At 44.1% G+C, this 14712-nt stretch overlaps 1 protein-coding gene across 2 annotated transcripts in view; it reads left to right on the top strand.

Annotated features, from left to right (window-relative positions):
• Nucleotides 1-13711, top strand: part of SSBP2 (single stranded DNA binding protein 2) — a 73137-nt gene extending 59426 nt beyond the window's left edge. For both annotated transcript variants that reach the window (XM_053475180.1, XM_053475188.1), the window contains 11 exons: nt 79-145; nt 1068-1138; nt 2275-2342; nt 3288-3336; nt 3656-3691; nt 4677-4731; nt 10848-10918; nt 11910-11988; nt 12153-12181; nt 12493-12591; nt 13130-13711. In XM_053475180.1, the coding sequence (XP_053331155.1) occupies nt 79-145; nt 1068-1138; nt 2275-2342; nt 3288-3336; nt 3656-3691; nt 4677-4731; nt 10848-10918; nt 11910-11988; nt 12153-12181; nt 12493-12591; nt 13130-13159 (654 nt within the window). In that variant the 3' untranslated portion in view covers nt 13160-13711. The remainder of the gene's footprint in view (nt 1-78; nt 146-1067; nt 1139-2274; nt 2343-3287; nt 3337-3655; nt 3692-4676; nt 4732-10847; nt 10919-11909; nt 11989-12152; nt 12182-12492; nt 12592-13129) is intronic.
• The last annotated feature ends 1001 nt before the right edge of the window (nt 13712-14712 follow it).

Genomic DNA, 14712 nt, shown 5'->3' on the forward strand with positions numbered 1-14712 from the left:
AATACAACTTAAATCCCCACCAGTGTGTCTCTCATCCGTGTCCTCTGTGTAATAAAGAAACATGTTTCCGTTATTAAGGCACTTGGGGGTGTTCCAGGAAGCCAGACATTACTCCCCAGCGGGATGGACCCATCAAGACAGCAAGGTAAGTGCTGCCGAAACACCCTTTTTTTACCCTTTTTGAATCTTTCTTGGGGTAAAAGGTCTGTTTGAGCTAACTTCTCAATTTACGGAGAAGCTGAGGTTCTCAACATAGATTCCTCTCCTGTGCTGTATGTCTCTGTAGCAGATGCTTTGTATTGTGGATTTGGATCAGGCTTTAGCAGTACAAAATCAGAGCAGTGCCTTTCTGAAGGGTTCTGGACCATCGGTTTACATGATAAATGCAAGAATACCAAAGAGCAGGTTTTTTTGCACATTGATATATGTATTTGGTAAGATAACCAAAACAGACGACTCCTACGAAGCGTTGTACTTGTATATATTTAAGGATCGTGTTTTGGCCTCTGGACGGCTGTGAGACGATTGAGTGACGTGTGTAACACATTGTGAAGGCTTTCACACATTGCCTTGTCTACATCTAAACATACAGTAATTTAATTCAAAAGCCACGCCTGGGGTATGCCCACGTTCTATCCCATCTCAGTGGAAATGTCTCCATCATGGCCATTGACCATGATTTGACGAGATCTCGCGTGGTGCTGCCGAGGTCTCCAGAAGTAGCAGAGCGTGATATAAACGGGGTTAAATTGCCGAAGTGCTTGTGTCCGGTGTTTGCTGTCCGGATCCAGCGCTGTGTGTGCATCCTTTTGGAGTATGCGAGTCACGTTGCCATAAAGTCATACTGGTGTGCTGCTTCATCACAAATCCAAGGTTAATATTTCCGCTAACTACTGCAGGATGGCATTTAGTAACTTCGGACATAGTTTAAAGGTAATACAATTTACTGGCACTGCTCCTCTCCCAGAGGTATAAACACAAAATGGACATGGATTGCTGCTTTTAGTCCTGTTGAGTTAAGATGCATCATTTTTCCCTGCTATAAACTGTTGTATTCGTGCTTTTAGGGCATCCAAACATGGGTGGGCCAATGCAGAGAATGAGTGGCCCTAGAGGAATGGTTCCCTTAGGGCCACAGGTAAGTGGATCATTATTTGAATATATGTATTTTCATAAAAGTAACTAATTTTTTTAGCCACTCAATATCATTTTACCTACTTTAACTCTTTATTTCAGATCTCTTGTGGTTGCTATATAATTGTAGCTTTGCCATCGGCCTTTTCTTCTTTTGTAGCAGCAAACGGCGTCAGTCTCTTTAAAAGATGATTCTCATTAGTATGGCTTTTGGCCACAAAGTAAATGCTGCCGCCTTTTAAGCTCCCTCAGTACGGATGTCCCCTGTAACATTCACGTAATTGTGTCTCATGTAACCGTCACTGTATACTGTGCTATTCAATGTGCTATTCAATGTCGTGTGTATCTTTTATACTCTTAGTATAGTTGTATACATCCTCATTTCTATTTGAGAATTAGGTATATATACTTAGTTCAGGAACATCCCCATTTCATTTCTTTCTTTGCGCTGTGAACATTGCTTGAGCTTGGAACCTAGCGCGATGTAAGTGTGAAGACCACCGCTATTGAATCCCATAACATAGCTGTCCACCCAGAGCATCCACCCCAGAGCATCAGCAGCCGAGCTGATTACCGTGGCGGGTTATACCCCTGTCGGGGTTCTGCTTCTCTCATCTAGAGGTGGGGTGTCTCGTTCCCTACTCAACAGTGGAGCCGTGCTTCACTCCAGCTTTGCAGTCTTATTTCTCTGTGCGCTCTTTTTAGGTCAAAAGCATCCCCCCCACATGTATGTATATTTGGTATTAATGTATGTAATAGTAGTCTACTCTGTGCCGCACAGCATCATCCGAATACAGTCAGTTGCTCCAGAGTATCTCTGGTATAAATACATGCTGGTTACATGTGCAGTACCGAGTAATAAGTACTTGCTATGCAGTATTAAACGTTATTCAAACCAGTGAAAGCGTGATCTGTTCTCACGTAATCCTCAGCCTGGATCGGTCACATGGAGGTTAGGCTGCACTCATTCATGTTAGTGTGAGTGAAATGAAAGCATCTTTCTGTTTTTTGTGCATGTAGACACTATGCGGCTGACTCTTTCAGTGGTTCTCATTAACATGCTGTCCTTTCTTTCCCCTTTCCTCTTTGATTTTGTTTTTTTTGTTTTTGTGGTAGTCTGACCCTTGGTTATCGTTGCAGAGTTATGGAGGAGGAATGAGGCCGCCACTGAATGCCCTTGGTGGTCCAGGGATGCCAGGAATGAACATGTAAGCGTGTCTGCGTGTTTACCGTGTTTCATTGCAGAGGTCTGTCCCAAGAGCAGGTTGGCAACTTTAGCTCTGGGTGTGATCAGTGCACCTTGGGCTTCTTTGTCCCACCTAAATTGTGCCCCCTGTAGTAAAGTATTTTAAGGGTCCGGTACAAGGAGCTGGCAACGTACCACATCTCGGCTGTGTACGGCTTTAGACCATCGTTTTCCTGACGGGATGGGGGTAAAACCTGAGCATTCAGTAGAACTTCAGTCACAAGCACATTCTATTGCCTTTCTTCATCACATCCCATGTGTGCTCTTAGTTTACGCCAGAGGTCACTGCTTCCCTGAGTGGTATTACCGGTACTTCAATGTAATTTAGGAATCCCCCATACTTCATTGAAAAGTGAGTAAGATTGGTAGAGGAGATCTGAGGCTCGTACGACGTCTGTCTCCTTGCAGGAATTAATACTGAAACCACCACCCACGTTTTTTATCACTGATCCTGGGTATGAACAACAAAAAACTAAACCCGAAAACATTTCTTGGCACAGGATATCGTTACATGTTAGGTCTTGGCAGGCTGCTTGCCAGCGCCCTAATTACATATACACAAAGCCAAGTTAGTGTCACATAGTTAAAGTACAGTACAATTGGTTAATTTTCTGCACGCCAGAAGGGTGTTCTACAAATTAACGTGCTGGCGATTAGCACAAGTTAAGTGCTGATGTTACAAATCGCCAAAACAGTATGAGAAACAGTATGAGATTTGCTGCCAAATTCCTGATATAATGATCAAAAATCTACATTGTTATTTTTCTCTTCTGTTACTGTTGATGTCTCCAAATCTTCGATCACCCAAACTAACATTAAAAAAGAATGGAGATTGGAAAGGACAACACTTAAATAACTTAAAAAAAAAACGTGATGTTCCTTTTACAATTTTTTGTTTGTTTTCCAGGGGTCCAGGAGGTGGCAGACCATGGCCTAATCCGGGCAACGCCAATTCAGTGAGTACACGTAGCAACGGCTAATTTCAGTGTAAATTTGACTTGCTCATCCCGTTTAGCCCAGACCTATTCACCTATTCATCAGCCATAGACGGATCTCTGTCTCTCTAATGCATTCCTAACCCTGCATGGGGCTTTTTCTCATTTTTCTTTCCATCCTATTTTGTTGTAAACCGCAAACCCATAGTGCACAAATATAACATAACAACAAAAGTATCTTTGGAAAACGAAATAACATCAAGAGAACAGGCAATCAATAGGCACTCGATCTGAGCAATAAATGCGTAACTTTGATATTTGTTTTTTCTCTTGCTTTCAGATACCCTACTCGTCTGCGTCTCCTGGGAATTATGTAGTAAGTTCATCTGGTTTTGTTTTCTCATTGGAGTTGATGTTACATTATATTTAGTCAAAGAAATAGTTATCCAGATGTGAAGAAGAGCCCTTGTGTATTGTCTGTGGAGGGAACATCTGAGTTGCGTCGAGTTGTTTTGTCTGCCGTTTAATGTGCATATGTTGATATTCATTTGAAGAGCGATCTCAATCTGGACGCGTTTTGCAGGGAGAGTGGTGCTTGGCTATATAATAAGATCAAAAGCGGTAGATTTGGTTTTCATTGCGCGTTGTGTTTTTTTTAAATTATTTTATTATTGTTGAACAAATTGTCAATAATTTGAGCTTAAAGGCACAAAATGTATACACATGGGGGAGTTGTTAAACTTCTTTTCCTATGGCATGCAAATGGTTAAAAGTTTTTTTCAATGCATTATGTCCAGATTTAAAGGAACAGTAGTATCAACTTTTCTTTTTGTTCGTATTCTAGTTCCTTTTATCTTAAATATAAGTCGTCCTCAATATTCTTTAAGAAAATCTTTGTAGAGCTTCTTGGCCCCCTTCCAGGCAACCACCACTGTCACCTGCGCATGGGAAAAGGACTTATTTTCACATGTAAAGTGGGTGTCCTTCAGAAGGGATCAGTTACTCAGATATACGGCTTATTGCAAAACGTTACTATACACCGGCTGTTCAGGCATAGGTAAAATGTGTCCTGGAGAAAAAGGCTGATGTGGCCACCCTAGCATAAATATACATCCCTAATGCTTGTTTATCGGAACGCCTAGCGGCTCTGCTTGTTTCATGGAGGGAGGTCCTAGGTTATCACTTGTAGTGATTGCAGAGGAGAGGACCTCTTAGTGCCACCACATATGAGATACATGGTTGGCTCCTGGGGTCTGCTTTGCACACCATGTAACTTATAGATGTGATTGTCACTTGGGGTTAAACCCCAACGTATTTTTCTGCTTTTACATGCCACACTGACTCCTTTATTTCTTGTACAGGGTCCTCCTGGAGGTGGTGGCCCCCCGGGAACACCCATCATGCCAAGTCCAGCAGGTAAATAAATATTTTGATCAGTAACACCATTAATATCTTCTTAAGAAAAGTCACATTGCGTTTTAAATGCCAAGGGAAAGTATACGCTATTGTATAATTTGAAATTATTCTAGCCTTGGTGCCCGAATAATTATAATTTTAATAAAGACAGGAGGCGAGTATTTTGCATATCTTCCTTTACTCTCACCAACAGCAGCAAAGAAAGAGTTAATAACACAAGTGAAAACAACCAATAGAAACAGTACATAGGTGGTATATAAACTCCTTAACTATCTTCCTCTTCCTCTTTCGTCCGCTGTGAACCGGAACTGAAGAACGCAGCAAACCATCTAGCAACGTAAAACCGAACCCAACACTCAGAACAGGGGCTTGAACTGGAACCAAAGTCAAGAGCAAGGCGACAATGCACTCCAACTGGGAAACAGAACCGCTATGACACGGAGATGGTATCAAGCTGAAACAAAGAGAGAGAGACATAACAGAACCAAATTCTTCACAAACATGGTAAAACACAGTAGAACGAGCATCACTGACAGTCATCACAAATCATCAAATGCAACGGAGCAGACAAAACCAAGAAAACACAAAACGAATTCAAACCAGGCTTACTTACCCAGAGTGTACACCTAACCATCGGGAGGGTAGGGAGGGAAAATACTCGCCTCCTGTCTTTATTAAAATTATAATTATTCGGGCACCAAGGCTAGAATAATTTCAAATTTTAAGGCAAGACAGGAGGCTTCGTATTTTGCATTTTTAACGCCGGAAACCAACGCCATTGCCCCTGAAGAAACCAGGCGGAAATATGCCCGAAAGGTGGCGGCACGGGACCAATCCGCCGCTCGCAGAATAGCCACTAAAGCTCCACCAGCCCGAAGGGCACAGGAGGCCGCAGCCCCCCTGACGGAAAGAGCACCGATGCTCTTGTAGGAGAAGAAAAACAGCCTTGAAAGGTTTCACAAAGGAGAGGAGGAGTTGAGATGTCAAGACCGGACGTATCGACGTCGTGTGTGACAGATAAGTCCTGACACACCCGGCGACACATTTTTGGGTCGTCTAGAAAAAAGGGATAGGATACAGACGAGAACAACTCAGGGGAGAATAGAGACAGCATGAGCATCCAAAGCGCTAACATCTGAAACCCTACGAAAGCATAAGAGACAACAGAAGGGTAAGTTTCGCCAACAACTGTTGGAGGGAGAGTGAATCGTTGTCTGGCCATCCCAAATGGAAAACTAACACGACAGCTACTTCCCACAGAGAACCGTAGCGCAGCGCCGAAGGACGGGATAAATGAATACCACACAAAAGGTGGCAGACTAAGGGAGCCAAGGGGATCCATGTGCCGTCCCAAACTCCAAGGAGCCCAGCCTCGCCAAGCTGTCCGGTATGACATACTGGTACCTGGAGCCCAAGATTTGCGGAGCAAGGACTGAGCCGCCTCCAATAGGCCCGAGACCGTTCGGGGTCCCCTGAAATCGTCCATACGACCAGGAGGAGATGTCTTTCCAGGATGAGCGCATGAACCTGGACCTCCGGGCCCGTCAGGGGATAGTACAGAGATGGGATCTCCAGAGGATCCTGGGCCGATAACTGCAGCAGGGCTGGAAACCATGGCTGAGCATGCCACGGGGGGGGGTCACCAGAACCAAAGGCCCCCCGTCCCAACACAGGTGATGGATGACCCTCGAAATGTCCGTCTGGGGATTCGTCCTGGATGCAAATAGGTCCAGGTGCAAGACCCGACCGAGAAGTCTCCAGTCGCTCGCATCCCGCCAGTGTCTGGAGAACCCGTCCGCCAAGAGAACCTCGGCGCCCGGGAGGTATCCTGCCGGCAGAGTATGTTGCACGCAAGGCAAAAGTCGAAAACATCCTTTGTTACCTCTGAGGTACTTGGACCGAGAACCCCCTAAGCGGTTGATATATCGAACCGCCGACATGCTGTCTAAGAAGCCTAAGAAGAGAAAGCGGCTTGGGACTAGTTCGGATTTGAGAGAATGGACTAGAAACCCGAGATGGTGAAGGGTCTGCACCACGAAATCGGTCTGGGCGAGCAGGGACTCCCGGCAGCTAGAGAAGAGTAGAATAGCATTAGCATACTAGGAAAAAAGGAGCTGAGGAAACCGATTGGTCCTTTTGCCCGCTGGATAGCCCCCTTGTCGCGGAAGGTGCGGAGTTCTGCTACCATTAAGGCCTGATCGGTAATGCCCTCTGAGATGTGGGCGGTCAGCGTACTTGAAAGGGGGGAAGAGCTGAAAAACTATCTTGAAAACCTGCACCGTTAGGGGATCCAAGGGTCCGACAAAATCCACACCTAGTTGTGGAAAAAGATGATATATGGCCCGCAACCCCGAGGAAGGGAACGAAGGACAAGAAGCATTCGGACTTACCGAAAACGGAGCGTCCCCTGGGAAAACCAGAAGCGCCTCTACCGTCTCCGCGTGGGTTGAAGGCCCTCTGTTGGAACGGAGTCCTGTAGGACCTCTGGTTCTGAGGGAAGTACCAGGAGCCTTGGGATGAACGGCTGGCGGCCTGGCGGTCGACCAGCCCTCCCAGAAAAACAAAGGTCAGTCTGTAAGACCTTCCTCATTGACAGTTTGGCCTTATTCCATGATGTCATCACGGATACGTGGCGGTTTAATTCCTTGACAAATGTGTCTCCAAACAGTAAGTGGCTGCACCTAGGTCTTTAGGGCCCAATTCCGCCAACCTGGGATCCTGGGATCATCTAGGTGGGGCTCATCCACCAAATACTCACGGACGAAGCGTGAGTCAAAATCTCTGGGCAAGACTGTAGAAAAGGTTGGGAGCCAGCTGTTGTCCATGGAGATTAATAGTTGACTTATATTTATTACAAAGACCAGATTTGCTGAAGCCTCTGATACACTAGATGAATCCGCGTGCCATAAGTCCACTATAGATAATGGGTCATGCAAAGGAGTGTCAGGGGGTTTTGGGCGTTTGGCAGGTACCTTACCCTTGCCGACTGAAACACTACTGCCCGTCCAAGGCCGTTTGGAGCCGGACGCCTCTCCTTCAAAGTTCTCGGATTCTGACTCCGATGGTATTGCCTCTGGTCTGGAGGGAGCAGGAGGCTGCCCTTGGGGCAAATTGGCAGACATTTTAGAGAAAAAGGATTCCACTGAGTTAGAAGACTTTGCCCCTAACCAGGCCATAAAGGCATCCTGGGATGGAACAGTATCCTGAGACATTATGTCTGTATAAGGTAGGTGATGAGAACAGAGGCTCAGCCTGTATATTGTGCAAGGCCACAGGGACTCAGCCCGTATATTGTGCAAGGCCACTGGGACTCAGCCCGTATATTGTGCACGGCCACTGGGACTCAGCCCGTATATTGTGCACGGCCACTGGGACTCAGCCCGTATATTGTGCACGGCCACTGGGACTCAGCCCGTATATTGTGCACGGCCACTGGGACTCAGCCCGTATATTGCGCACGGCCACTGGGACTCAGCCCGTGTATTGCGCACGGCCACTGGGACTCAGCCCGTATATTGCGCACGGCCACTGGGACTCAGCCCGTATATTGCGCACGGCCACTGGGACTCAGCCCGTATATTGCGCACGGCCACTGGGACTCAGCCCGTATATTGCGCACGGCCACTGGGACTCAGCCCGTATATTGCGCACGGCCACTGGGACTCAGCCCGTATATTGCGCACGGCCACTGGGACTCAGCCCGTATATTGCGCACGGCCACTGGGACTCAGCCCGTATATTGCGCACGGCCACTGGGACTCAGCCCGTATATTGCGCACGGCCACTGGGACTCAGCCCGTATATTGCGCACGGCCACTGGGACTCAGCCCGTATATTGCGCACGGCCACTGGGACTCAGCCCGTATATTGTGCACGGCCACTGGGACTCAGCCCGTATATTGTGCACGGCCACCGGGACTCAGCCCGTATATTGTGCACGGCCACTGGGACTCAGTCCGTATATTGTGCAAGGCCACTGGGACTCAGCCCGTATATTGTGCAAGGCCACTGGGACTCAGCCCGTATATTGTGCAAGGCCACTGGGACTCAGCCCGTATATTGTGCAAGGCCACTGGGACTCAGCCCGTATATTGTGCAAGGCCACTGGGACTCAGCCCGTATATTGTGCAAGGCCACAGGGACTCAGCCCGTATATTGTGCAAGGCCACAGGGACTCAGCCCGTATATTTTGCAAGGCCACAGCCTGTATATAATATGCAAGGCCACAGGGACACAGCCTGTATATAATATGCAAGGCCACAGGGACACAGCCTGTATATAATGTGCAAGGCCACAGGGACACAGCCTGTATATGTGCAAGGCCACAGCCTGTATATAATGTGCAAGGCCACAGCCTGTATATAATGTGCAAGGCCACAGGGACACAGCCTGTATATAATGTGCAAGGCCACAGGGACACAGCCTGTATATAATGTGCAAGGCCACAGCCTGTATAAAATGTGCAAGGCCACAGGGACTCAACCTGTATATAATGTGCAAGCCCACAGGGACTCAACCTATATATAATGTGCAAAACCACATGCACTCAGCCAGTATATAATGTGCAGAACCACATGGACTGAGCCTGTATATAATGTGCAGAACCACATGGACTCAGCCTGTATATAATGTGCAGAACCACATGGACTCAGCCTGTATATAATGTGCAGAACCACATGGACTCAGCCTGTATATAATGTGCAGAACCACATGGACTCAGCCTGTATATAATGTGCAGAACCACATGGACTCAGCCTGTATATAATGTGCAGAACCACATGGACTCAGCCTGTATATAAATGCACAGAACCACATGGACTCAGCCTGTATATAATGTGCAGAACCACATGGACTCTGCAAAACCACATGGACTCAGCCTGTATATAATGTGCAAAACCACATGGACTCAGCCTGTATATAATGTGCAAAACCACATGGACTCAGCCTGGGAGATGCAATTCCAGAAAATTCCCAACGAATATTGAAAGTAATGCAGGACTCACCCTGTAACCACTCCAGTGAGGCACAGATAAGAAGGAGCCCTTTAGAGTAATGCCAGCTATATGTGGTTCAAAATCACTTCCACACACATCATAACTGTAATGATCCAGAAAATAACTGAAGAAACTAGCGACCAGAACTCACAAAAAGGGGTCCCAGATAGGGAAAAGAGAAGGGAAAAATCCCTCCCAAGATGCACAGATGCAAAGAAACAATGAATATAAATAATGAAAGACAAGTAAAAAATATACATACAAACATATATTTATATCAGAAACCTATACTGTATATAAATGTGCATACCCACCTAATTATCTAGAATTAGGTGAAAAAAGCAATATGTAATGAATAATAAACAGATATTATTCAATAAATCAGCAATAAATGTAGGTAGGAAGAGGACTGACCTGCAGCTTTGGTGAGCAGCAAAGAAAGAGGAAGAGGAAGATAGTTAAGGAGTTTATATACCACCTATGTACTGTTTCTATTGGTTGTTTTCACTTGTGTTATTAACTCTTTCTTTGCTGCTGTTGGTGAGAGTAAAGGAAGATATGCAAAATACGAAGCCTCCTGTCTTGCCTTAAAATTGCAGAGTAAATATAGCCCAATCGATGCACGTTTGTTAGTTGTGTCATTTGAAGGAGCAGATTTCGCATTGGAGCTGATTTCGCATGGACTCCAATGCATTTTACAAATTACAGTAAGTTGAGTTAGAAAACAAGTCCTCTGTCTCTTAAGTCCTCCCCAGCTGCCTCTACTCATAGCAGGAGCTCAGTTCCCATTTACTGGAGTGGGGGTTATGCAGAGTAAATACTAGAAGCATATTGTGGTATATATACATATATAAGTATTTATATACATATATACTTATATACACAATATAGAGGGTGCTGGGGAGGAGTTATTTCTCCCTTCTGTCTCAGATATGCTGAGAACGCGGCATCTTGCACTGTATATGTAGTATTGTGTGTGAAGGTTTCCTTCTTCATAACTTAAACGATTAATTTAACGCTAAGAATCCACTCTTCAAGGAATTGTTCTTTACATAGAAGAGTGTTTAAACGACGTGTCGGCTTCGTGGTTATATACGTACTACCAATGACTTTCTCTTCTAGATTCAACAAACTCTGGTGAAACTATGTATACGTTAATGAATGCAGTGCCTCCTGGAGCCAACAGACCCAATGTAAGTCTTGGTTTGGGAAATGTATACCACCCAAAATGTCTCTCTTTGGGAAGGACAGTCCCTCTGTAGCACCCAAACCCTTCTGATGTCCCTCTTTTCTAGAACTTTCACCCTAACATATTTACTGTGTATGTGTGTATCAGTGTTCTGCCGCCCAAAAAGACACAATAATGCATATAAAGTGTTTGGCCATATGAAATCTCAGGTGGTGTGAATTTGCCTCTGAGAATGGTCCATCATTAACCACTAATTATTGGTTATGATTTAGGAAAAGGTCACAGAAAGCAACTGAATTTGTAGGCTAGTAGGGAGGGGATGCCCTTGTCTTGAGATGTGTGGCTTTATGCGTGTTGACTCAGTTTTAGAATGGTGCAGATTGTTGTTTGCTGAGCTGTACTAGTTTGGGTTAGTGTGTTAGAAACTACAGGTTTTACTTGTAAATGCTGGTGTGTAGAAAGGCCGTGGATGATGCACACAGAGAGACCAAAGGTGCCTTTCCCCAAGTTCCCGTAGTACATATTACTTACCGTCATCAAAACCCTCAATGCGTTGCGTACCCAGAAGTTGATCAGGGAACATGTTTGTAAGGTCACTGAAGCATATACTTCAGCACAGTTATGTCATTTAATACAATGCAGACATCTATGTGTATTGCGGCTGAACTGGATCCATCACCTCTGCTAAGAAGCAACCGCAACTCTTTGCGTAAAGATAAAATCCTTCTGCGGAATTGCAGAGCTTTGCAAAAATTGCTAAATTCCTTCTTTTGTTTGAATGATAACATTATGCCGTCCCTTCCCTGATTGTACATGGAAGCTAGCAGTCCCATCCAACGGTCCTGGGCTCACTGTTGTGGCATCACTGATTAATTTTCCTGGCAAAGGACTCCGTGGCCTACAACTCCCACACATTGTTATCCACAGCAGGGGAACCATTGTTGATCGGTGGTGTTAGTTTTAAGAGCTTTTATTGGATTTTCTCTTCTTTACAGTTTCCCATGGGGCCCGGCTCAGACGGCCCAATGAGTGGATTGGGTGGAATGGAACCGCACCACATTAATGGTTCATTAGGTAAATACGGCATATTACCCAGTTGAGTTGCACAGGCAGGTCCTGCTATACTTGACTCCTGCATCCTGCTAGGAGGGCAAAATAATGTTATAATACATGGCAGCTTTTTACTGAAACGATGTGCCTTTTATATGTTTAAATGTTTTTGTTTTTTTTTTGTTTAGGCTCAGGGGACATGGACAGTATTTCCAAGGTCAGTATACAGCTGTTTTCTGACAGACAGAACCAAAGAATACATACTTTCACCTGCATGGCTATAGGTGCAAAACCAAGTTCAAAACCACTTCTAAGGTTTAGATTTAGAGAGAAGTGCTGTTCTCGCTGCCATTGGTACTTTTTATCAAGGCACTAAAGCATAAGTGCTGGTAGTGTAACCCACGCTCGGTAGAGTTTTACTCATTTTCCGTGCAGTAGAAGCGTTCTATGTATTTTAACATTCATTTTTTTATGAAATAATGTGCAAACCTTATGCCTTTTAGAAAATATTGTGTTTCATTTTAACAGAACTCTCCAAATAACATGAGTCTTAGTAACCAGCCTGGCACACCAAGGGATGACGGAGAAATGGGAGGAAATTTCTTAAACCCTTTTCAGAATGAGAGTGTAAGTTTTTTTCGTTTTTGTTCCTTATTTTTTTTTTTTTAAACAATTTGGTGCAGGTAACTTCTAAATGTTTGAGAGATTGTACATCTTTGCCAGCCCCTTCTTGAACACACTTTAAGCAGAAAGGAACTGAAATCGTTCTATTGCTTTAAACATCACATCCCACCAAGCACACCTTTGGGATCACGTTCATTAAGTTAACAAATAGTCATCAGACAGTATGTTCCATGCCAGAGATAAATCTATCACAAATAATTGAATAGAAATCCTACTATAGACAGAAACCAAATTCAGATAAAAAAAAAAAACAATGACCATTTTTCCCATTTATTGAATCTAGGCCAATATATGTGTTTTTATCCCATTGTCCATCGCAGTCTATAGGAGAATTGCTATTCAGTCGTTTCTGAGAGATTTGTCTGTGGCATTTGAATCCAGCCCAAAGTCGCTTTTATTTTTACTGTAGATTCCCAATTATAAATAATCAGCACCCGGGCTGTAAAGCACAGCACTAAGCCTGCGTCTCCTCTCTCTGCAGTATTCTCCTAGCATGACAATGAGTGTGTGATTCATCATCTAGTCCCATCATGAAGACCGCAGTGAGTCAGCCCTCTTCACAGATCGACCATGGAAGAGAACCATCCATCAACGTACAGTTTAAATCAAGGATCCGTCTCCCCAGCGCACAGACCTTTTCTTTATGTTGCCATGCACCCAATTTTGTGAAGACGCGGGTCCAAACCTAAACTTGAGCATCTGTAAAGAGTGGCATATGTAAGAATTGCCCTAAACCGAACTGCAATTTATCATCTGTACATATATATAAATATATATAAATATATATATATTCCCACAGGACATTGTAAAAGGATATTATCACATGCCATCTTAAGTAGCGAGACATAGAGACTTTTATTCCATCTTGTTTTTATTTTATTATTTTTTTCTCCACGTTTACATTTTAATTATAAAATGTTGCATTTTCTCCCTGAACTATTTTGTGCTGTGTATATCACTGCTTAATAAGTTATTTTTTAAGGTAAACTCAAATGTTGTTCTGGTTTTGTAAATGTCTGCAATCATGGATAGGAATAAAATGCTTATGAGTGCTTTTATTAAATTGCTTTTGATACAAGTTACCTTATGAATAACTGACTGGTGGTTTGGGGAAGGGATTATACCAGTACTGCGGATTACGGGATTGTGTCACGTTATTGTATGTAAACACTGAACACGTCAAATGACGTCACTTCCTTTTAGTGGGACACTTATTAATGGATATGAGGAGGTTTGTATTAAAAAGCCATTCTGGTGCAATCTAGTCTCATCTCCGTAGCAACCAAACCAATGTACCTGCTGATTAAATTCCCTTGGTTGCTATAGGGATGCAATGCTCTCTTGTTACTAAGAGAAATATCATTTAGGAAGTACTTAATCGTGCTGCCATTGAACTGTTACATTCATTCAAAGGGTGGTGTCCAGTAAGAAATTATATTCAAAGACTTGTTTTTTTTAAGTCGTATGACCAGGTTCATAACAACTCCAATACTGATTATCGGCTTTCGTCGCTTTTCTCCAGTACCTTTTAAACTTCAAGATCTACTTCAATGCGTCCGCTAGCCTTATGGGATCCCTCTGAATTTGGAACCCTGCTGAGTTAATTTATTAAATGTGTTCAGGTGAACATTTTGGTTCTCCAGTGAAATCAGACAGTCTGAGGCAATCCTGCAGTTCAGAAAAGAGCAGATGAAATACAAAAGTCCACAAAAAGGAATATCAAGGAATAAAGTGCATTTGTCAAGCTATTCTCTGAAACTAATGTGTTGTCCATAAGATTAATGTAAAAAGGATAGTTTATCTGTGGACCGTTTGCTCGACTGACAAGGCCCCTGAAGACCAAAAGCAGTGTTTCCGATGGTTTGGTTGTTCTTGCAGTGGGTTTGCCGGGTTATTTCAGGTCTGACCTGTCCTTATGTGTAGAATCGCTCAGATACGCTGATAGACATTACCTTCCTGAGGGGGACTTATCAGGGGAAATCCTTATTATCTGTTTTCCTGGCAATTTGATTTCTTGACCACACGTTGTAGTATCCCTGTCTGAGTTGGTGGGTATTTTACCAA

This window comes from Spea bombifrons, chromosome 1 (genome assembly GCF_027358695.1).
Source record: "Spea bombifrons isolate aSpeBom1 chromosome 1, aSpeBom1.2.pri, whole genome shotgun sequence".
Taxonomy (NCBI): domain Eukaryota; kingdom Metazoa; phylum Chordata; class Amphibia; order Anura; family Pelobatidae; genus Spea; species Spea bombifrons.